At 42.3% G+C, this 25,485-nt stretch overlaps 1 protein-coding gene across 1 annotated transcript in view; it reads left to right on the top strand.

The window, feature by feature from the left end:
• LOC117366337 (integumentary mucin B.1-like) overlaps positions 1 to 25,485 on the top strand; it is a 95,298-nt gene that overhangs the window by 52,097 nt on the left and 17,716 nt on the right. The window contains exons 8-13 of the mRNA XM_033957600.1: positions 1,457 to 1,489; positions 3,461 to 3,493; positions 8,481 to 8,512; positions 8,600 to 8,759; positions 9,649 to 9,686; positions 19,686 to 19,796. Of these exons, the coding sequence (XP_033813491.1) occupies positions 1,457 to 1,489; positions 3,461 to 3,493; positions 8,481 to 8,512; positions 8,600 to 8,759; positions 9,649 to 9,686; positions 19,686 to 19,796 (407 nt within the window). The remainder of the gene's footprint in view (positions 1 to 1,456; positions 1,490 to 3,460; positions 3,494 to 8,480; positions 8,513 to 8,599; positions 8,760 to 9,648; positions 9,687 to 19,685; positions 19,797 to 25,485) is intronic.

Genomic DNA, 25,485 nt, shown 5'->3' with positions numbered 1-25,485 from the left:
ATAGAGAAAAGAGTAAAAAGAAGGAAACAAAGGGGACTTACCTGCAATACTCCTGAATGTTTATCTGTGAGAGAAAAGATACAGTTTCATTGTTATAGAATTAAGAGTTAAGTTAAATATAAAGGTATAAGAAATGTTATCCGCTATAATAAAACCTTAACGCGCATGTGCACTTTAATCTGCGTGTCTCCATGCTGCTATGATCCATGACTCCGTGATGCCGCATGCGCAGTAGGAGACTGCGACGGTTTCGTTCTCATGCGCATATATGGCAGTGGCTTCCCCTCTCCCACGCCCCAGCCAGCCTGCGCCTCGATGAATGGCAAATGTCCAGGCCTCTAGGGGTCAAGGCATCATTGCCAGGTGCACAGACAGCGTGTGGGAACATGATCGCGGCTCTTCGGCGTTGTGAAGAAGCCGGAGGTAAAAGGGAGGAGAGTTTGCCTGAGAGAAACAGGAGGGAGTTAAAAATTAGGGAGAAGGGCTATTGCTGGACAGGGGGAGCAGGAAAGGGATGCTGCTGGACAGGTGGGAAGTAAAGGAAGGGAGAAGGTCTACTGCTGGAAAGAGGGAGCAGGGAAGGGGTGCTACTGGACAGGGGGGAGAGACAGAGAGAAAGACAGACAGCAGGCAGGGAGAGAGACAGAAAGAAAGAAAGAAAGAAAGAAATGCCTAAGTCTACACATCTATTCTAGCACCTGTTAATGTAATGGGCTAAAAAACTAGTAAGCCAATATTTACCTGAATAATTTCTAGATTAAATTTTGTTTTATGCAATAAACTGTTAACTTATATCTGTTATTTAAAGTGTCGGTCTCTTTTCTTACTGGTATTTTGCTGGAGACTATATGAACCCTGAAATTCCTAAAACCTTGGTAGCAATTCGGTGGAAGTGAGCCTTGTCTTGGGGATTTCAAATCAGAATAAAAGACCATTGTGACATATTTTCTATGCTAAAACAGGGCTGTACTGAAACTAAGGGGTGCTACACTTAGATGGTAACTCCAGCAATTAGGAAACAAAGCCAGTGCCAGGCAGACCTCTCTATTTGCTCCCATTGCTGGACTGATTCTCTTTATACAGCCTTCTCCTTTCTGCTACATTGATCAAATGCTGCTTATATAGCCTTTTCTTGTTTCCAACACTGATCCCATTCTACTTACACAGCTTCCTTCTTACTTCCATCATTATGTTTCACCTCCACATATGGGTTATGGATTTTTGAATACAGCCTGATACTGCTTTTCTCTCCTCTCTACTTTCTCACACCTCTGACTTCTCCCTCTTTACTGCTACTTCCACCACATTCTATGCAAAACCCTGTATCCCTGTCGCAGACCTCTCACTGCTGCTACTACATCCTCTTTCTCAACATACATTCCAGGGACCTGACATTGAATAAATAAAATAAGCTGAGGGTTTTCTATAACGGTATCTCTCTTCATTTTTTTTAAAGCATCAACTACAACGTTACCTACAAATACAACAGGTAAAATTAAATATGTTGTTGATATATTTTATGTTTTCTGTATTGTTTCATTTTAGTGAGCAACAATCATTTTTAAAATAATATACAGTAAAACCTTGGATTGCAAGTAACTTGGTATGCAAGTGTTTTGCAAGACAAGCAAAATATTTTATTAAATTTTAACTTGATATACAAGCAAGGTCTTGCAATACAAGTACATACTGTATTTTGTATTAGTTTTTGGGTTGTGGGGAAATTTGCTTTGATATACGAGTGTTTTGGATTACAAGCATGTTTTTGGAACAAATTATGCTCTCAAACCAAGGTTTTACTGTACTTTATTGTAAGTTAAAACACATTTTGTGATGAAAATTAGAATTTTGTGTCTGTGTGAGGGAATCAGATGCTTTTAGGTGGGAGACAGATTGTGGAATCAGATGCCCCTGAGGGAGTTGGGCGAATTGCATGCCTTGGATGGAGCTGTGCAAAGGTTTATTTTACCTGAGAAGCTTCAGTAGGTTCCTGCACAGAAAAGAAACAATTATTAAAGTTTAATAACGAAAATACACAATAGAGAAAAGAGTAAAAAGAAGGAAACAAAGGGGACTTACCTGCAATACTCCTGAATGTTTATCTGTGAGAGAAAAGATACAGTTTCATTGTTATAGAATTAAGAGTTAAGTTAAATATAAAGGTATAAGAAATGTTATCCGCTATAATAAAACCTTAACGCGCATGTGCACTTTAATCTGCGTGTCTCCATGCTGCTATGATCCATGACTCCGTGATGCCGCATGCGCAGTAGGAGACTGCGACGGTTTCGTTCTCATGCGCATATATGGCAGTGGCTTCCCCTCTCCCACGCCCCAGCCAGCCTGCGCCTCGATGAATGGCAAATGTCCAGGCCTCTAGGGGTCAAGGCATCATTGCCAGGTGCACAGACAGTGTGTGGGAACATGATCGCGGCTCTTCGGCGTTGTGAAGAAGCCGGAGGTAAAAGGGAGGAGAGTTTGCCTGAGAGAAACAGGAGGGAGTTAAAAATTAGGGAGAAGGGCTATTGCTGGACAGGGGGAGCAGGAAAGGGATGCTGCTGGACAGGTGGGAAGTAAAGGAAGGGAGAAGGTCTACTGCTGGAAAGAGGGAGCAGGGAAGGGGTGCTACTGGACAGGGGGGAGAGACAGAGAGAAAGAAAGAAAGAAAGAAATGCCTAAGTCTACACATCTATTCTAGCACCTGTTAATGTAATGGGCTAAAAAACTAGTAAGCCAATATTTACCTGAATAATTTCTAGATTAAATTTTGTTTTATGCAATAAACTGTTAACTTATATCTGTTATTTAAAGTGTCGGTCTCTTTTCTTACTGGTATTTTGCTGGAGACTATATGAACCCTGAAATTCCTAAAACCTTGGTAGCAATTCGGTGGAAGTGAGCCTTGTCTTGGGGATTTCAAATCAGAATAAAAGACCATTGTGACATATTTTCTATGCTAAAACAGGGCTGTACTGAAACTAAGGGGTGCTACACTTAGATGGTAACTCCAGCAATTAGGAAACAAAGCCAGTGCCAGGCAGACCTCTCTACTTGCTCCCATTGCTGGACTGATCCTTTTTATACAGCCTTCTCCTTTCTGCTACATTGATCAAATGCTGCTTATATAGCCTTTTCCTTGTTTCCAACACTGATCCCATTCTACTTACACAGCTTCCTTCTTACTTCCATCATTATGTTTCACCTCCACATATGGGTTATGGATTTTTGAATACAGCCTGATACTGCTTTTCTCTCCTCTCTACTTTCTCACACCTCTGACTTCTCCCTCTTTACTGCTACTTCCACCACATTCTATGCAAAACCCTGTATCCCTGTCGCAGACCTCTCACTGCTGCTACTACATCCTCTTTCTCAACATACATTCCAGGGACCTGACATTGAATAAATAAAATAAGCTGAGGGTTTTCTATAACGGTATCTCTCTTCATTTTTTTTAAAGCATCAACTACAACGTTACCTACAAATACAACAGGTAAAATTAAATATGTTGTTGATATATTTTATGTTTTCTGTATTGTTTCATTTTAGTGAGCAACAATCATTTTTAAAATAATATACAGTAAAACCTTGGATTGCAAGTAACTTGGTATGCAAGTGTTTTGCAAGACAAGCAAAATATTTTATTAAATTTTAACTTGATATACAAGCAAGGTCTTGCAATACAAGTACATACTGTATTTTGTATTAGTTTTTGGGTTGTGGGGAAATTTGCTTTGATATACGAGTGTTTTGGATTACAAGCATGTTTTAGGAACAAATTATGCTTGCAAACCAAGGTTTTACTGTACTTTATTGTAGGTTAAAAACCCATTTTGTAATAAAAATTAGAATTTGGTGTATGTGTGAGGGAATCAGATGCTTTTGTGTCAGAGACAGATTGTTGAATCAGATACCCTTGAGGGGGATGAGGGAATTGCATGCCTTGGAGTGAGCCATGTAAAGGTTTAATTTACCTAAGAAGCTTCAGTAGGTTGCTGCACAGAAAAGAAACAATTATTAAAGTTTAATAATTAAAAGACACATTCGAGAAAAGAGTGAAGTAGACACAAAGGGCTCCTTTTACAAAGCCGTGCTAGCGGGTTTAACACGTGCGACTTTTTATCACATGCTAACCCCCGCGTTGGCTTAAAAACTACTGCCTGCTCAAGAGGAGGCGGTAGCTGTTAGCACAGCCGGTGGTTTAGCACGCAGTATTATTCATGTTAAACTGCTACCGCGCCTTCGTAAAAGGAGCCCTATATGAACCCTGAAGTTCCTAAAACCTTGGTAGCAATTCGGTGGAAGTGAGCCTGATCTTGGGGGATTTCAGATCAGAATAAAAGACCATTGTGACATATTTTCTATTTCAACAAAAAATCTAAATTTAAATGGTTATCTACTGATTAAATGCAAACACTAAGAACCATTAAGAAATCAAAAAGGACTGTAGACTGATGAACTAAATAGTTAATAAATATTTTAGTTAAGATTTTAGATGGAAGGTTAATTAATGATTTTTTATACATAGGGACAAGCCTCAGATTGTGGAGTAGATCTTCCCATTCTGGGACTTCTTCAAGAGAAAAGAAACCATCTATCTCTTACTCCTTTATAACATCACCGGCTTGAGCTATCCTACCTACCAAATTAATTACTGACTTCTAACTCTACTACTAATTTTAATTCAAATGGATACTTTTACAAAAATGCTAATTTTTTTTAAAATGCTAATTTTTGAATATTATTTCATTTGTATTAAATTCATTCTTATTTTTTCATTCTTATTAAATAGTCAAATATATCATAATGTAAAAATTATAAATATAATTTCCCTAAAGTTCACATGCCAGTTTGATCTATAAGAAATGAAATGATTTTCAAGAAATGAATTAAGTAATAAAGGTATAGAAGTACACAAAAAAAGCTCTTGAAAGCATCAGTGCACTTTATATTTACAATATACTGGCGTCAGAGGAGGGGCGGGACCGCGGCGGAGGAAACAGAGCCGAAGCAGCGCAAAGATCGCTGGCGTCGCGATCTTGCTGCAGGCTGCTTCCTCAGGTAAATTGTGTGGGGAGGCCGGTGGGGGGGAATCCAGACGCGAGACCTGGACGTCGGGGGCTGAACCAGACGCAGGGGGGGAACCGGACCGGGAGCACCCCCTCAGAGCTTGCACCCAGGATGGACCGCCCCTCCCCCCCCCCTCCTTGGTACGCCACTGGATGGGAGTATACCTTAAGGAGGAGTTAGTTGGATGGGAACAGCTGAACAAAGTAGAACATCAGTAGGTGAAACTGAAAGGAGCTATTCTGAAAGTGACAAAACTTTATGTTAGGAAAGTACAAAAAGATAAAAAGAAAAGAAGACCACTTTGGTTCTCAAATGTAGTAGTTGAAAAGGTAAGAGAAAAAAGGTTAGCTTTCATAAATAACAAGACTTCTCAGAAAGAGGAAGACAAGTAAAAATATGTGGAAAAGCTACGAGAAGCAGGAAAAGATGTCATAAAGGCAAAGATGCAGATAGAAGAAAAGATAGTCAATATGATAACATTGGGGGCCAAAACGTTTTTTTGATATGTAAGAAGAAGTGTCAAAATGGTATAGTGAGGCTCATGGATGAAAGGGACAAATATGCAGAAACTGATAAGGATAAGGCTGAACTGCTTAACAATTATTTCCATTCTGTATTCATGGATGAAGGTTCAGGGATAGGACCGCATAAAATAAATGTAAATGGGAATGAATGTGTGGTAGACCAGGAGAGATTCTCAGAAGACTGTGTATATGAGGAGCTAACTAAATTAAAAATAGAGTGATGGAGCCTGATGGGAATCATCTGAGGAACTCAGAGTGGTTCTGGCTATTCTGTCTCATTTTTTCAATGTTTCCTTAGAAGGGCAGATGTGGTCCCTCTGCACAAGAGCAGAAGTAAGAAGGAGGTTGTTAATTACAGGCTAGTTAGTTTGACCTCAGTAGTGAATAAACTAATGGAAATGCTTCTTAAGTAGAGGATAGTGAAATTTCTAGAACTGATGGATTGTAAGACCCGAGGCAGCATGGTTTTACGAGAGGCAGGTCTTGTCAGACAAATCTGATTGATTTCTCTAACTAGGTGACCAAACAGTTGGATATGAGAGGGGTGCTAGATGTTGTGTATTTGGACTTTAACAAAGCCTTTGACATGGTGCCACATAGGTGATTAATAAACTGAGTGCCTTTGGTATTGGCCCTAAAGTGACAAATTGGATTAAAAACTGGTTAAGTGTAGGAGAAAAAGGATAGTGGTAAATGGAGTTTGCTCAGAGAAAAAGATATTGTTGGTGGAGTGCTGCAGGGATCAGTCCTTGGGTCAGTTCTTTATAACATCTTTGTAAGTGATATTGCAGAAGGACTGTTTGACAAAGTTTGTCTTTTTGCAGATGATATGAAACTCTGTAATAGGGTAGACACCCCGAATAGATACGGTCCAGCTCTATAATAGGGTAGGATAACAAAAGGTAGGATCTGACAAAGGATAACGAATGGTCTAGTAATTGGCAACAAAGATTTAATGCAAAAAAATGCACAGTCAAACTTTTGAGCTGCAAAATTCCAGGAGAATGATATAGTATAGGAAGCAAAGTACTTCTGTGTAAGAAAGAAGAGCAGGACTTGGGGGTGATTGTGTCTGATGACCTCAGGGTGGCAAAACAGGCAGAAAAAGCAATGATAAAAGCCAGGAAGATGCTTAGGTGCATTAGAAGAGGAATGGGAGCATAAGAAGAGCTGTATAAGAGGTGCATATGAAGAGGACAGGGAGGTGATGATGCCCCATTTAGAATACTGTGTTCAGTTTTGAAGTCCACACCTTCAAAAAGATATAAATAGTAGAGAGTCGGTCCAGAGAGCTGCTACACAGTTGGTTAGTGGTCTTTATCATATATCATATAGGGATAGACTTAGAAACGTTAATACAGTTGTACCTTGGATTACGAGCATAATCCGTTCCAGGAGCATGCTCGTAATCCAAAATGCTCGTTTATCAAAGCGAGTTTCCCCATAGGAAATAATGGAAACTTGCTTTGATGCATTCCCCACCCCCCCGAGAACCAGCATTGCTCCCCTCGAAGGCCCCCCCTGCGATCCGGCACCCCCCCTGCCTCGAACCGGCACCCCCGCCACGATCTGACCCCCCTGACATGATTGGGCACCCCCCCGACACGATCTGACCCCCCCCGACACGATCGGGCACCCCCCCGATACGATCCAACATCCCCCCCGACACAATTGGGCACCCCCCCGCTGCTTCTTACCCTCATCTGGGAACTCTAGAAGATCGGACTCCTCGTCTGCTGGGCCTTGAGCATCTGAGCATGCTCAAGGCCTGCGAGTTCACGTTCACATTCTGAACGTGAACTCGCAGGCCTTGAGCATGCTCAGATGCTCAAGGCCCAGCAGATGAGGGCCAATCTTCAAGAGTGCCCAGATGAGGGTAAGAAGCGGCGGGGGGTGCCCAATTGTGTCGGGGGGGTGCCCAATCGTGTCGGGGGGGGGGGTTGGATCGTGGCGGGGGGTGCCCAATCGTGGTGGGGGGTGCCGGTTCGAGTCAGGGGGGGTGTCAGTTCGAGGCAGGGGGGGGCGGATTGCGGGGGGGGGGGTGCTCGTAAATCAAGCCATGCTCGTTTTCCGAGGCACCGATTTTACAAATGTTTTGCTCGTCTTGCAAAACACTCGCAAACCGGTGCACTCGTAAACCGAGGTACCACTATATATATATATATATATATATATATATATATTGCTCTGGAAGAAAGATGGGAGAGAGGGAATATGATAAAGAGGTTTAAATATCTCTGTGGCATTAATGTACAGGAGGTGAGTCTTTTTCAAATGAAGGAAAACTCCAGAAGTTAAAAGATAATAATCTCAGGCATAATCTAAAGAAATATTTCTTTACAGAATGGGCGGTAGATGCATAGAATAGTCTCCCAGTAGAGGTGGTGGAGACAGACTGTGTCTGAGTTCAAGAAAATGTGAGATAGGCATGTGGGATCTCTTGGAAGAGGAGATAGTGGATGCTGTAGAGGGGCAGACTGGATGGGCTATTTAGCCTTTATCTGTTTCTATGCTAATACCAGGGCTAAGTCACACTGAGTACTTGCAAGTCCTGGTATGGATCTTCCAATGGAGGGAAAAATATCTTCTGGGCGTAAGGTGTTTGGCTGAAAAGAATTCAACACTGTACAAGATATTTGGTTTTCCAAAATAAACATATCTCTTCAAAAGCAAAACCAGTTGAAATTGTTAACAGCTTTATTGTAGTTTTCAAAGCATGAAGGGTCTTTCTCATCCTTGCTGGCATATTCCCCTGGGACCTTCTCACTTCCCTTCTTTAGACTTTAGTCTCCCATTAGAGGAGTACTCCTGTATTTAAGAATGTTTCATTTACACCATTACCGCACTGTTGTGTACATTCATTTTTTTATCATTTTGTTTTAACAGATTGCTATGGACCATCGGGAGAATTAAAAGGGGTACTTACTCTTAACATTTTAACAAGCAATTATACGTTAGTGCATAACTGTTGGATCTGATCTTTGCATGCTCTCTTTTATCTTCAGCCTGGTGACACATGGGTTAAAAACAGCTGTTCAGAATGTACCTGCACCAATGCAAACAAGAAAACATGCACACCTGTTCAGTGTAATGGGACGCTGAATTGCCAGAGCACAGAAACAGCTGTCTACTACAAACCTGGAGGCAGCTGCTGTGGGCATTGCGGTAAATATAGAATTACATATCTGAAATGACTCTTAAGAACATAAAAGTAGCCTTACTGGGTCAGACCAATGGCCCATTAAGCCCAGTAGCCCATTCTCACAGGGCCAATCCAGGTCACTAGTAAATGGCCAAAACCCAAGGTATAGCAACATTCCAGCATCTCAAAGAATAGCAAGATTCTGGAACCCCAATGAGAGCAACATTCCAGAGCTGAGACTGTGATGTCATAATGCCTCATTCCACAGTGCCTCAGAGCCACCTTTATCAGTGATGTTACAATGGCTTGCTTGATTGTCCTCACATAAGAACATAAGAATAGCCTTACTGGGTCAGACCAATGGTCCATCAAGTCTAGTAGCCCATTCTCACGGTGACCAATCCAGGTCACTAGTACCTGGCCAAAACTCAAGGTAGCAATATTCCATGCTACCAATACAGGGCATGCAGTGGCTTCCCCCATGTCTTTCTTAATAACAAACTATGAACTTTTCCTCCAGGAACTTGTCCAAACCTTTCTTAAAGCCAGCTACGCTATCCACTCTTACTACATCCTCTGGCAATGCGTTCCAGAGCTTAACTATTCTCTGAGTGAAAAAAAAAAATTCCTCCTATTGGTTTTAAAAGTATTTCCCCGTAACTTCGAGTGTCCCCTAGTCTTGGTCATTTTTGATGGAGTGAAAAATCGATCCACTTGTACCCGTTCTACTCCACTCTTGTGATGTGAAACAGTTTGATTGTTGCCGTGTCATGTCCTGTCTCATTAATTTATGTGTTTCTTTTTCTCTGTAACTATTATCATTATCTATAATGAATGGTGTTTAAACCAGTACAACTGTTCAAAATTATGAGTATCACTGATTTAATTTTTTTTTTTTTTTTTACTATATAGAACCAAAGACGTGTTATTTTAACTACAGGACTTATCAGGTATGTTCTGCATCTGTCTTCTAATGTTTAATTCCAAAACAAGGGAAAATAGTAGTGGACAGAACTTGCGAAGCAGTACCAGAAGGTGGCCCCTATAGATAACTGTGATGTAGCCCCTATAGATAACTGTGATGCAGCTGACTCGTTTGATTCTCTGTTGCCTGTACTTTCTCACATTTACCAAAAAAGGCCTCAAAAGCTATACCAAAATGTAAATAAATACCAAATAATATGAAAATACAACTAATAAATGATTGGTATTATAAATGATATTGTCTTCAGTGAATGTCCCTGGGGATGATACTGCTAATATATATATAAACCTTGACGAACTATAAATGAAAAAATGAAAGGATGATAATCAATCAATCAAACGGATCAAAAGAAACAATCAGTACGGGCCGTACGCTCTCGTTTCAACCAGTGGCCCCGGGCAATGCTTATGCAGTGACATGCACTTAGAAATAAATCTAGATAAACCGTGCCCAGTACATCATATTTATTCTTTTGAAACGTATCAAAAATTAAATGAAAACATTCATCCCCAAGCGTGGACTTCTGAAGAAAATATCATAAAAAAGAATGTCTCCCTGAAACCTCAGATACAAAAACACCAAAAATGTGAAAAAAATAAAAAAATTTGTAATACAAATTGTACAAAGTGTTTTTGTATCTGAGGTTTCAGGGAGACATTCTTTTTTATGATATTTTCTTCAGAAGTCCACGCTTGGGGATGAATGTTTTCATTTAATTTTTGATACGTTTCAAAAGAATAAATATGATGTACTGGGCACGGTTTATCTAGATTTATTTCTAAGTGCATGTCACTGCATAAGCATTGCCCGGGGCCACTGGTTGAAACGAGAGCGTACGGCCCGTACTGATTGTTTCTTTTGATCCGTTTGATTGATTGATTATCATCCTTTCATTTTTTCATTTATAGTTCGTCAAGGTTTATATATATATTAGCAGTATCATCCCCAGGGACATTCACTGAAGACAATACCTTTCTCACATTTGCCATCCTCAAAATTCTGCAGAATCCAGTTTTCTAAAGCCAATCAGTCCTTCGTCGTACAGTTCCCTGACATTCTCCCCCTTTATTCTTTCTCCATTTATGTCTATACCACTCTTCACAGAGCATCAAATTTAACATTATTTCCTATGCTGATGATTTCACATAAATATCGTTACCTTCTGATACTCGATTTGTCAGTTTTCCTCCCTTTTATGTAAACATTCCCTTGACGTCATAACTAACAGTGCCTTTAGACCTGCTATTTCTGCACCACAGGTGCCTAAATACAAGCTACAGAATAGGCAATTTCCTATTAAAGGGTTCAGTAGGCTCTCTCCTTTTATACAGTGCGGTGTCACTGATTAGTGTGCACTGAATGTGAAGAAGCCCATGGGAACTGATTGCACCGCTTATCAGTAGTGGCAGTTTGTAAAAAGAGCCCAAAGTGTCTGCAGTGATTATAAAATTCTATCTACAAACATTGGTGCAGCAAGGGGAGGAGGTGGTTTGACCTGGGCGCCATCTTGGTGGGGGCAGCTGTACCCATCCTCTTCTCCACCCACCCACCCCCCGTCCACACGCATGCACCCCTTCCCTCGTACCTCTTTACTTTTCCTAGCTTAACTGTATCCATGATATCCTGTTTGTCTGTCTTGTCTGTTTGGATTGTAAGCTCTTTCAAGCAGGGACTGTCTTCTTTGTCACTCCGTACAGTGCTGCATACGTCTAGTAGCACTACAGAAATAATTAATAGTAGTAGTAGCTTGAGCAGCATCACGAACTTGATGTCCGGATCGGTGTTGGCTCTCTCTGACATCACTTCCGGATCCCATGCCTAGGAAGTGATGTCAGAAGGAAAAGACGACACAACACAGGCAGCAAGTTCGTGATGCAGCTCATGCCGGGAACATTAAAGAGGTACGGGTGAAGGGAAAGGGAGCGGGGGAGGAGCACCACCACCCCGGGCGCACCACTAACCCTCGCTATGCCACTGTCCACAAGAGACATTTAGAACATTAGCACTATGTTTCTGCATCATTAAGGGAGGAATTCATCAACAGGTATTAAGCGATTTAGCACGAGCTGTGTTAGCAAGCACTAACAATTAGCATATGCTAAATGCTAAGACACCCATAGAAATATAATGGGTGTCTTGGTGGTTATGCTAATGCAGTTAACGCGTGCTAAAATCATAGACCACAAAATGTAGAAATATAACATTTGGACTACAGGATATTAGAATAACTGGTGTTTACATTGGAACCTTCAAAAAAGATAAGAGGTCACCTAATGAGTGAGAGAACTGAATCTTTATAGTGTCTAGACCTGTGTCTGTCAAACTTTTTAGAACCGGGGCACACTAAAGGTAGTGGCCATGGCTCGAGGCACCCAGAAATGCGTGGATGTCATCGTGATGACATCATGCGCATGCATGACATCATCACGCTGACATCCATGCCCTCCAGACATGCCAGTAAGGCATGCCAGCAGGGAAGTCTAACAAATATCAACTGAGTACCCCCAACCACAGACCTCCCAAACTCCATCCTAGACCCACCCAAGCTCTTTCCCAGATCTCACTACCTTTCCAGCAGATATAAATTCTCAAAACTGACACATTTCAATCACTATATTAAAGATAAAATCATTTTCCCTACCTTTGTTGTCTGGTGACTTTATTTTTCTGTGCTTTTAACTATGTTTCCAGGGCCTTCTTATCCATTGATTGTTTTTCTCTCCATCTTCACTTTCTGCCTTGCATCCATCTTTGACATTAAATTAACATTCAATATTTCCATTTTTCTGCTTTCTTCTCAAAATCTACTTTTCCATGTCTTACCTTCCCTCCCTATTTCCATAGTCTGACACATAGGCAGTGGAACATTTTTTTGTTTGGGGGGCCTGAAAGCTCCATCTGACCCCGCCCAATCTCCGCCCCTCCCCTTTAATATTACTAATTGTAATACCATTTTTTTCCATTCATTTTTCATATATACTGTGGCGGGGGTAAACCCCGGCCATGCGCGCTTAGATCTAGTCCCCACAGAGTGCTAATGAGGTGTGTAGGTTTCCCAAATAAACAGTCTTTTCTTCCTTTTACACTTTCAAGATCAAAAAGTTTTATTTTCTTTGACAATTCTTTATACAGGGCAACTGGCTGCAAAATCTACTATCCGGGCTTTCAACTCAATCCATATGTCCAAGAGTACAGCCCACTTCACAAATCTCCCACAGTTCAGGATTTCTATTCTTTTCCATATCAAAAACAAACAGCAAACACTACATTCTCAGACTGCTACTATGATCCACAGTCAAATAAAGGGACACTCTCTTGTGCCTAGCTCCAAAGAGCTCTCTCACTATACTACCCTGACTCTCTCTAGCTGGGCCAGTAGGTGTGGGAACAAGCTCCACCCAAATACAGATAAATGGACCATGTACACCACCTGTATTCCCAATTTTTCATTATCTCTGGGAAGGGATAAACTTTGGCACTTGCAACAGCCTTAGTTTTAAACCTGGCTCCTTCTGCAATACTGCTGGGCTTTTCTCCCCCACTACACCAAAGCTCATTCAAATATATCTGTCCCCACACTCAAACAATCTGTTTTTCAAATCCCTTCAGTTACAGGAACCTTGCTTTACTTTTAACCAGGAAGGATTCTTATCTAAATAAGGTTTATTCATTCATACTTTCCACACACATTCCTTCCTCTGGTTCATAATCATACTCCATGGCATAGTCTATTATATCATTCTCAAACCCTTGTTCATTTACCTCCATAGGAATTACTTCTCTGCAATTTGGCTCCTTTCCCCCACTCTGCACAAGCTCTCGTTTCTCATAGCCAGCTTACACTTTTCCCCAGAAACCTCCCCCTCCCAAGTTAACCTGGCTTTGGAAAAATGATTCTTGCTTTGCCTGGGAGTTGCCGACGGCAGCCTTAAATGAGGCAGTGGTACTAGAAAGGAAACAGGGGTTTCAAACACTCTGGGTAGCCTTCACAGCTGTGCTGCCCTGCTTTTCAGTTTCCTTTGCTGCTCTGGCTCTTCCTGTTTCTGCCACTTCTCCCCCCAGCTCTCAGCTATAGAAGCTTTATTCTTCCCAGGCTCTAGCCCTGCTTGATACACATCAGCCCTGCTGACTCCACCCCTTTCTTTAACCCTGTGTATATCAGCTTGTAAAGCTGCAGGTTTAAAAGGAGTTTTTACTTCTGTAGTTTTGAATAAGGAATAATAGGGTTGATTAAAGGAATTCTGAGCTGCTGCTGCACTCTGACTCTCTGATGTGTGAGAGCTACCTGCTTGCCAGACCTTACAGTTTGCTTTCTGGTCCTAGGAAAAGGCATTGGTTTGCCAGGAATAGGATTGGCAGCAGAGTTTCTGAATGAGACAGGGTCCTGCCTGTCACAATACACACAATATAATCTTATTAACAACACATAATGGTTAACCACAAAATTAAACTACACAAAGCACACAGTATGCTTCTAAACATTTCCTTATTTCTATTTCTCATTTATAGATTATTATCAATACAGTTACAAGACTACTTGATTCTACAAAAAGCAATGAAAAAAATTTATTTCTACCTTTTGTCATTTCTGCTTTAATCATCTTCTCTTTGTTCTTCTTTCTATGCAAAATTTGTCCTCTCTCCCTTCCATGCAACATCTGCCATCTCTCTTTTCCCCTTCCACACAGCCTCTGCCCTCTCTTTCTACCCCATCTACTGTCCACTCTCTCTCTCTCCCCTTCCATTCACTGTCTTCCCTCTCTGCCCTTTCCATCCAGTGTCCGGCCTCTCTCTCTTCCATATGGCATCTTCCCTCTTTCTATGTCCCTTCAATAAACTGTATATCCTGTGCTCCTTCTCTCCTTTGTAAATGATTAATTTCAGCTTCACCCCCTCTCCATTTTTCAGTCTCCATCCCTTCTCTTATGCTCTGGCATCTCTCTCTTCTCCTTTCCTTCCTTCCTTCCTACTCCACCCCATGGTCTGGCATCTCTATTTCCTTCTCTCCCCCCATGCCCTGGCATCTCTCTCCTCTCCTATCTCTCTCTCCATACTGTGGCACCTCCTCTCCTTCCTTTCTCTCTGGTCTGGCATTTGTCTCCTTAGTTTCCCTTCCCTCACACATGCCCGGCATCTCTCTCCTCTCCTTCCTTTCTATCCCTCCCTCCTTAATTTCTTTTCCCTTGTCTGGCATCTGTCTCCTTTCCTACCCCCATGCCCTGGCATCCCTCCCTCCCACTCCATGATATGGTATCTCCTTTCCTTTCCCTCCCTCCTTGGCATCTCTCGTTCCTCTCCCTTCCCTGGTCTTACTTTTCCCTCTTTCCCTCTCTCTCTCCAATTGTGCGCAGCATCAGAATTTCTCTTCCTTATCCCTCTCTCCCCAATTGGGTGCAGCAGCAGCATTTCTGTTCCCTGGTCTTCCTTCTCCCTCTTTCCCTCTCTCTCCCCAATTGTGCGCAGCACCAGAATTTCTCTTCCTTATCCCTCTCTCCCCAATTGGGCGCAGCAGCAGCATTTCTCTTCCCTGGTCTTCCTTCTCCCTCTTTCCCTCTCTCTCCCCAATTGGGTTCAATAGCAGCATTTATCCCCCCCTCCCCTGGTCTTCCTTCTCCCTCTTCCCCTCTCTCTCCTCAAAAGGGTGCTGCAGTCTCACACAGCCCGGCAGCATTTCTCATACCCCCCCCCCATTCACAGCATTCTCCCTGCAGTCTCACACAGCTGTCAGCAGTGCAGCATTCACAACTCGCTGCTCCTGCTTGCTTCGGGCCTTCCTTGCTGCCGGGTCCCACCTACTTTTTGTTTCCGCGAAGGCAGGACCCGGCAGTGAGGAAGGCCCGAAGTAAGCAGGAGCAGCGAGTTGAAGCCTTCCTCCCTGCCTTATCTCCTGCCAATGCCACTGTAGCCAACAAGCAACTTCGCCCTTGCTCCGGGGCTCTAATTCTATGCTTGCCAACTAAGCTTCTCCTCCCTCCCCCTCTTGACATAACTTCCGGTTTTGTTGGAGAAGAGTCAGGAAGCCGACAATAGTAGCGTTAGAGCCCTGGAGCATGGGCAAAGTCACTTGCAGGCTATGGCGGGACATAGGGCAGCTACCATGCATACTCCCCCCTAATGCTGGGCAATTTGGGGAAAGGCCACAGCCCCTGTGGCCCCCCATTCCAAACACCTGTGGTCTGACATCTCTCTCCTTCCCTCCTTCCCCCCCTTGTGGTCCAAAATCTCTCTTCTTCCTTTCCCTTCTTCCCAGTTTGCATCTCTTTCCTCTCCTTCCCATAAGCTGGCATCTCTCTCTACTACTACTATTATTATTATTTCTATAGCACTACCAGACTCCCCTCCTTCCCCTCCATTTCCTGGTCTGATATCTCTCCCTTCCTTTAGTCATCTCTCCTCCCCCTCCCTCCAGTGTAACATTTCTCTTTGTATCCCCTGCAGTCCATCCCCCTTCCCTTCCTCCTTTCTGGCCTACCTCCCAGTCCAACATTTCTCCCTACTTTACACCAGTCCATTTTTTTTCTCTCTTCCTCCTGCATGCTTCTTCTCTGGTCCTCCTTCCCTCCCCCCAATCAACATCTCTCTCTCCCTCCATGAGTTCAGCTTTTCACTATCTTCCCTTTCCCCTTCCCCAGAGTATAACATTTCTCCTTCCCTTCTTTCTGTCTTCTCCATCCATCTCACCCTCTCCATGAGTCCAATACTTTCTGCCTCCTGAACACTTTATCTCTGTCTTTAACTCTTCTCTCGAGTGGCATCTCTAATTCCCACCCCCAATCCAACATGCTCTCTCCCCATGCACCATCTCACCCTCCCCTCCAGTGTGTAGCACCTTTCCTTTCCTTCCCTTTCTGCCAAAGTCCATCAGCACCTCTTCTCCCTTCTTTTTACCTACTCCCTGTCCAGCAGTACCCCTTCACTCCTCCCCCTGTCCAGCAGCACCCCTTCTTCCTTCCCTCCTCCACCCTGTCCAGCAGTACCACTTCTCCTTTCCCTCCTCCCCATCCAGCAGTACCACTTCTCCCTTCCATGCTCCCCATATTCAGCAGTACCCATTCTCCCTTCCTTCCCCAGCAATACCTCTCCTCTCTCTAGCCTAGGAGCAGCTGACTGTGCGCTTTTAACTTTGGCACACAGCTGCCGCTAGCAGTGGTTTAGCCACGGTTTAATCAGGCAGCCTCGGAGCCTTTGCAAGGCCGGCTCTCTTTGATGATGCAATGCAGGCCAGCCTAGCAAAGACCTTGAGGCTGCCTGATGAAACGGCAGCTGTGTGCCAAAGTTAAAAGCACACAGAGCTGCCACTGCTGGTCCGGTGGTGCGGAGAGAAGAAGGCAGGAGTCCCGGCAGATACACGACCATAAAACTCAGTCCCGGCATATGTGATGGTAGAATAAGTCAGCTGACACAAGCGCTAGAGCTTCTCTTCTTGCCCTGTGTGCTGTGGCACACTTAAAATCTCAGAAGGCACACTAGTGTGCCTTAGCACACAGTTTGCAATACACTGGTCTAGACACAAAAGCATACTATATGAATAAAAGTTGTGGCATGTATGAAAAACAAGATAATTGGAATGCTGATGGCTGGAAATAAGGATAAAAATGATTTAAAGTCATCATGAGTAATGGTGTTACAGATACAAACAAAGAAAGGGGGGGAACCAACAAAGTCTGCCGTCAGGAATACGAGGCAAACCAAAAACAAGGAAAACTGTAGACAGGCGTACAATGATGCAGGCAAAGTTTATTATGACAATGACATCACCTAAAGGCAAACGAACCAATGGACCCGACACGGTCCGTGTTTCGGAAAACTCACCTTGATCAGGGGTCCCAAATGAAGAAAGAACCAGTTAAAACCGCAAACAAGCGTTTGCCTGTTTAAAAGGAACCCCGGAAAGAGTCTGTGCATGTTTAGCAGCACACTATGTCGGGTCCATTGGTTCGTTTGCCTTTAGGTGATGTTTTTAACCGCATTTTATCCAGTCACAATAGACTTTGCCTGCATCATTGTACGCCCGTCTGCAGTTTTCCTTGTTTTTGGTGTTATGAATACCCCATGTTCAGGCCCCTTCTTACCTGAAAAGTCGGATGAGCCAAATGCTTGAATTTAAAAAAATGTGTTTTTATCCTTTGTTTTAACATTTTGGCAGAGATTCCATCCTGTGAACCTCTGTAAGAAGTTGTTCCCAAAGGGCAGGTGCCAACCAGCAAAAGGCACTCTCATGTGTTGAAACCCAGTGAGCTTGATTTGGTAAAGGAAGACCTACTCTATGATGAGTTAAATGAATACCAATAAATTAGAGAACTAAACCAAAACAATTGGTAAAAGACCCTTAACTCCCATTGAAGGGCATAGAGTGGGAGGAGCATATGCCTCATAGTTAATGTGTGGGCAGTTAATGCAACATAGTTAGTGTCATCTCTGCTGTGTTAGCAGTCAATGTGCAGTATCTGCTATTCATTTAACTCAACCAAAACAATTGGTAAAAGACCCTTAACTCCCAACAAGAATAACACCCGCAGTTTAAATTTAGCAAAAATTAAATTTTGCTAATAATAATAATGGGATTTCAGTAGGGGCTCAATCAACCCTTCGAATCATAATTAGCCCCGGGCAAGTGTTCATAGGTGACTAGCACCAGCCCTACGGTCTAAATAAACACGGCCCCGTACACCATCAGTTCCCCTATTTCAAGACAAATTTCTTGTGCAAATAAACATCCAGTGCAGGTGTGCATTCAAAGAAGGGGGAAAAGGGCCTGTTAGGTGCTTTAAATCCTCAAAAATCAATCAAAAATAATGATAATAGTATATGAAAAAACCAAAAGGGAAAGAAATCCAAAAAAAACATCACAAGCAGCTAAAGTGCAGTTCAACTTAGCTGAATCCTCTCAGGTACGGGGCAGAGTTTATTTAGGCCGTTGGTCTGGTGCTAGTCACCTATGAACACTTGCCCGGGGCTAATTATCATTCGAAGGGTTGATTGAGCCCCTACTGAAATCCCATTATTATTATTAGCATAATTTAATTTTTGCTAAATTTAAACTGCGGGTGTTATTCTTGTTGGGAGTTAAGGGTCTTTTACCAATTGTTTTGGTTGAGTTAAATGAATAGCAGATACTGCACATTGACTGCTAACACAGCAGAGATGACACTAACTATGTTGCATTAACTGCCCACACATTAACTATGAGGCATATGCTCCTCCCACTCTATGCACTTCAATGGCTGCTTCTACATTAGGTGGTTAAATGGAGGTTACTATGTGTTCTTAATGTGCAAAAAACAGCCCTAGTATCTTTCTAAATTCAATTTGCCAAATTTAGTTCTTGTTGGCACTGATTCTGGTAATGGCGCCGAACTTAGGTGGCAATAGGTGCCCTACAGTCACCTAACTTAATTGGTTTAATTGTCTTTAATTGGCGTGGTAATTGACTGTGTCGTTTAAAACCAATTAAAACATTGTTAAAAAAACGTAGGCGCCTGCGGGTGCCTACAAAAATGTCACCAGAATAATATCTGCTGAGGCGGCTAGCAGTTCCTAGGGTAAAAATAGGCATGGTTTTGGCTAGGAATGACCCTAGACGCCGTTAGGCACCTCTGTCGATGTGATTTACATCAAACATAGGCACTGATAATGTCTTCAAAACTCAGGCCTACTCTACCAGTACCTCTAATTTCTTATTATGTCCTTCCCTCATTTATTGAATTACCTGTAAACCGTGCCGAGCTCTATCTTTATGGAGATGATGCGGTATACAAACTTAAGGTTTAGTTCTGGAATCAGCAGCTAAGTGTGACTGACACATGAATGGTAAGGGGTGGGTTTTTTGGGGGGGTTTTTTGGCAGCTGCCAATATAGGTGCCATTTGTAGAATCTGGCCCTTTCAATCTAATGCCACAGTTTTGATCTTGGTTACCAAAATATCCTCTGACAAAAATGTTTAATTTTCATATCAACATTACAGCTTGGTGAGAAAATTTCTGATCCAGATAATAACTGCGTTACCTACACATGCACAGATGGAGGCTTAAAAGCAAAAGCTATAGCTTGCACAACCCGCCCTAACTGCCCACTGGTGAGTACATGTAAATTTGTTTTTTGTATGATCAGTTTATAATTATTTTTAATTATGTTACAGTAGACTCTCAGTTAACCAGCACCCATGGAGATTGATAGATGCCGGATAAATTTAGTTTCTGGTTGCTTGAGAGTTACTATTAAAAATAGGCCTAACTAATACTATACCCCATACTATGCCATACCATAAAATGTCTCCAGACAAACTTACCGGACATGTGGTAGGCAAAGTGTAGGCATACTCAGGTGTGGCATGTCAAGTTTAAATTTAGGGCTCCTTTCCACTAAGGTACACTAGCGTTTTTTAGCGCACGCTAAAGATTACTGCACGCTAACCACACACTAAATGAAATTATACTAACGCAAGCTCTTTGGAGGCATTAACATTTAGCATGTGCGGTATTGTAGCGTGCGCTAAAAACCGCTAGGCACCTTAGTAAGAGAGCCTCTTAAATTTCTGTCAGAAATTGATTTTTATTTTTCATTTTTTACTTTAAAGTATTACGGTATTTTTTTTTTTTTTTTTTAATCTCTGGTTGCTTGAGTTCTGGTTAACATAGAATCTACTGTACTTTGATATGTTCTACTTTACATTTTATTGGCGAAGGGTGCTCAAACAGTATAAGTTCAGGAAAGTAGTATGTGAGATGAGTAAATAAATAGAGCTTATCTAATACTGTAGTGTCACCTAATGGAAAGAATTGTAATTATGATAAGTTTTGAAACAAAAGGCAAAAGCATGTTTTTCACATTGTTTACACTTCACATATTTATTATCACTAGCTATGGCTGTGCCATGACATACAACTTCTAGCTTTGCAGGGATTTGCCATAGCTTTCTTAGATGGTACTACTATGACTTGGAAGAGTACCTACTAGAATGACACAGCATCATTTTGTATTTCTTGTATACATAGGCACATATTAAATGATGGCAGATAAAGACCCGAATGGTTTGATCCAGTCTGCCCAACCTTACCTTCTCTTTAAATTACTGATTTAATTTAATTTTCCTTTTTCTTAGCTCTTTCTGGGCCAGAACCCAAAGCTCTGCCTGGTACTGTGCTTAGGTTCCATCTACTGTAGTCTTCCGTCAAAGCTCACCCCAGCCCATCTAAACCATCGCAGCCGTCGAAGCCCTCCCAGCCCATCCTCAACCATATGGCCATATACGAACACAGACTGTGCAAGTCTGTCCAGTACTGGCCCTTAGTTCTTCAATATATACCATTATTTTCTGATTTGAGATCCTCTGTGTTCAATCCACGCTTTTTTGAACTGTCACTGTTTTCCTCTCCACCACCTACCTTGGGAGCGCATTCCAGGCATCCACCACCGTCTCCATAAAGAAGAATTTCTTTACATTGCTCTTGAGTCTACCACCCCTTAACCTCAAATTATGCCCTCTGGTTTTACCATTTTCCTTTTTCTGGAAAAGATTTTATTCTACGCTAATACCTTTCAAGCATTTGAACGTCTGAATCATATCTCCTCTCTCTCTCCTTTCCCCAAGGGTATACATATTCAGGGCTTCCAGTCTCTCCTCATACATCTTTTTGGCACAAACCTCCTACCATTTTCATCGCCTTCCTCTGGACCGCTTCAAGTCTTCTTATGTCCTTTGCCAGATATGGTCTCTAAAACTGAACACATACTCCAAGTGGGGCCTCACCAATTACCTGTACAGGGGCACTAACACCTTTTTTCTTCTACTGGTTAGGCCTCTCTTTATACAGCCCAGCATCCTTCTGGCAATAGCCACTGTCATGTCACACTGTTTCTTTGCCTTTAGATCTTCGTACACTATCAACCCAAGGTCCCTCTCCCCATATCAGCCTCTCACCAACCAGCATGGCTCCTTCTGATTACTAATCCCCAAATGCATTACCCTGCATTTCTTTGCATTGAATTTTAGTTGCCAGATATTAGAGCATCCCTCTAACTTTTCATGTTTTCCACTCCCTCCTGTGTGTCCACTCTGTTACAAATCTTGGTATGATCCGCAAAAAGGCAAACCTTTCTTCTAACACTTCAGCAATGTCACTCACAGACATTTCAAACTCACAAACAATGTCACTCAGAAACATATTAAATATGTAAAGGCACCCAAACAAGGAAATAGTTCTTAATTAAAATAATATTTTTTTATTTCAAAACCTTTAAAGGATTATGCATCTGATGAGGGGATAAATTCATTGACTGGTTACATTCAACCTCTTATGCATATGCATGAAACATATACATTAGCCACAAAATAAAACTGATTGTCATCAAATGCAATAGTTTTCTAACAAAATACTTTGTATGTTAGTGTTTCTTTCAGAAAGTGAATTTGTGCATGCTTAGGGTTACCAAATGGCTCCAGAACAAGGAGGATGGATTGAGATATCCAGGTTTTACTTCCATTGCTTTCAATAGAAGTAAATCTAGATGTCTTGATGTGTCCTACTCATTTCCATTACTGCAGTGGCGTACCTAGCATATGTGACACCCGGGGCCCATCATTTTTTGACACCCCCCCCCCCATCTATATGAAAAATATGATTTTTAGTAACAATCTACATATCGCACAACAAGAGTGTACCTAGGAAAAGGCAGCATCTTAAATACTGCAGTGAGCACTAGAACACCAACACATACATTGTAAAACTAAACAAGCCAGATCCTGAACAGTCAATTGATCCTGTACAATCGATGCTATCAGAAAGCCATGTCCCTTTCATACACACAGACAGATACACCCTCACCCAATATGGAATAATCACAAACTAAAAATAGAAATATGTAGACAAAAGGTAAACTGAACTGCCAAGAAACCAGACTCTGCATACAATGCAACACCACAAAAACAGTAATACATGTCCTCTAATACTGTGCAAAATATAAAGACAGTAGATGTAAATTTGAAAAAACTGATATAAAACAATCACCACTTTACAAATTAACAAATAAAAATAAAACAAATAATGAGAAATAAGAAAATACCATTTTTATTGGACTAATTCCCGTAAGCTCGGTCCTCATCCCACAAACTATCTGATTCCATCCACATAAGCCTTGAATTGTTTTATATTGAACTTATTATATTAACGTATAAAAAGAAACAATATTCTGTACAATTGTCAATTTATAAATCAGCGTCTTCTCCCCACTCTCTCTTCCCCATTTCCCTTCAGCGTCCTCAGCCCACTCTCTCTCCACTTTCCTTCAGTGCATGCACATAAAAACAAGCAAGTAATATTATATCATTTTCATTCTATTCATTCATAGAAATTAAAGTCTAAATAATGCCAGTCACATAACAAAACATGATTTTACAAAAATAATTCCCTGCACAGTCAAGCCTGCAAGGATTACTAGATGTCTTTCAGCAATTCCCCTCCCTCCCCTTTACCTTTGTGGCCAAGTCAAAATGATCTACCAACAATAAAATTTTAAAAACACAAAGCACTCTGTATTCAGAGAAAATGTTAATTATCATTTATATTCCGCGGGTTTTCAAAGAGGTCAAGGCAGATGACTTTATGTAATGTCACCTCAGTAACAACTATACAAAAATAGACAAATATACCCCCTCCCTTTTTACTAAACCGCAATAGCGTTTTTTTAGTGCAGGGAGCTGCGCTGAATGCCCCATGCTGCTTTCGACGCTCATAGGCTTCCCTGCGCTAAAAACTGCTATTGCATTTTAGTAAAAGGGGGTCCATAGTGCAAATATAGACAGCATATATAAATTCTCAAAACAGACACATTTTGATCACTAAATTTAAAATAAAATCATTTTTCCTACCTTTGTTTGGTAATTTCATCAGTCTCTGGTTGCACTTTATTCTTCTGACTGCATCCAATATTTCTTCCCTTCTTTCAGCCTCCTGTATGCTTCTTCTCCTCCAGACCTCATTCCCTCCCCCAACTTTTTCTTTGTTTCACCCTGCTTCTTTTCCCGCGCACAGACCAACTCTGGCTGCCTGAATGTCAATTCTAACGTCGGAGAGTACATTCGGGCCAGCCAGGTATCGATTGGCTGGCCCAGTAACGTCCTCTCTGACATCAGAATTGACATCGGACGGCTAGAGTTGGTCGGCTCACAGGGAAGAGAAGCAGGGAGGGAGAACTCGGCGCCGGCTTCTTTCTGATGATGGCAATGGCAGCCTTACCCCGGCGGCATCCTATTCCCCGGTGAGTGGCCAGCTGTGCACCCCCTTGGGCCGTGCACCTGGAGCAGACCTCCCCCCCCCTTGGTATGCCACTGCATTACTGTCAACAGAAATAAAACCTGGATGTTTTAATCTGTCCTCTTTTTTTCTGGAGCTATATGGTAACCCCATACTAGGATGCCTGGGTTTGAAGAACTTCTTAGCATAGACAAACTTAATCTCACATTTTATGAGATCCTTGGTCCTTGCACAAATTCCCAGGACAGTTTTAGCTACTTGATGGACTATAGGGTAGGTGCATAATGTAAAAGATGACAAGCACTTACCAATGCTGCCATCAGTGGAGATCTTTACTCACAATGGCAATAAAAGGACTGTTTACAGCATTGATCAACATTATTTTCTCCATTGTGTGTTATCTCTGTGCCTAACAAATTTCTTCCTAAATGTCAGGTGTACTCAATGGTGTAGTAAAAGGGGGGGATGGGGGATGGTCCACCCCAGGCGCTGTCTTGGTGGGGGCACTGGCACCTTTCTTCCTCCCCCCAAGCCACAATCGTACCCTCCCTTCCCTACCCCTGCAACTACTCTAGCCTGCTGCTCACCTCAGCCTGGTTTCCTCTGAAATCACTTCCAGGTTATAGGGGCCAGCAAGTGACGGCAAAGGGAAAGCCAGTGCGAGCAGCAGGCTTCAGACGTTGCTCCCGCTGGCAAAGATTTAAAGAGGTACATGGGTGGGAAGGGAGGGTGCAAGTGTGGCACGGAATGAGCGGTAGGGGATGGGGGGTTAGCAAAGAAGGAGTGGGGGAGCAGAGAGGAGGATACAAAGGTGGTGCCACCACCCTGGACGCCTCCTACCCTTGCTACACCAGTGGGTGTACTTGCTTTCCAAAAGCCTCCAAAAGTAAATGTTCACTCTTAAGGATAGGATTAATCCCCCAATCTAATGTCCTCACAAAACAAAGAAGAAAATGGAACTAGCATAGTAGCTTGCTTGGATTCCATATCCTGGGACCCAAAACGAAGATGCATTATACTTCCCCTTATTGGCTACAGTTGGGTCTTTCTATCAAAATCCTGTTATCACAAGACTGGGTTACATCAAAGGAATAAGATTATACTGCTCAAGACTCAAACCCTGCAGAGGAAATTATCACAGTGTCCAAGAAATAACACCTTAAATAACAGGCAACCTATCCTAAAATGCCTTATCGTGATTGCATATTAGCCTGATCTAACCTGTTAACTGCACATTATGGAGCAAATTCTCTAAATCAGTGTTCTTCAACCACCGGTCCATGGATCAGTGCTGGTCCACAGAAATTTCCTGCTGGTCCACAGGGCCAGCACGTGCATCAGGCCCAAAACAGTGTTCTTCAACTGCCGGTCCACGGTGCAATCAATGCGGCGTTATCTTCGAGCCAGCTCCCTCTTCCTAACTGATTCAGTGCACAAAGCCACGGGCAGTGGCTCCTACAGGCATCCTGCGCCTGAACCGGAAGCCTTCTCTCTGATGTTGCAACGTCAGAG

Source organism: Geotrypetes seraphini, chromosome 9 (genome assembly GCF_902459505.1).
Source record: "Geotrypetes seraphini chromosome 9, aGeoSer1.1, whole genome shotgun sequence".
Taxonomy (NCBI): domain Eukaryota; kingdom Metazoa; phylum Chordata; class Amphibia; order Gymnophiona; family Dermophiidae; genus Geotrypetes; species Geotrypetes seraphini.
Note: the sequence above shows the minus strand (reverse complement) of the source record. Positions and strands in the feature narration are given on the sequence as shown.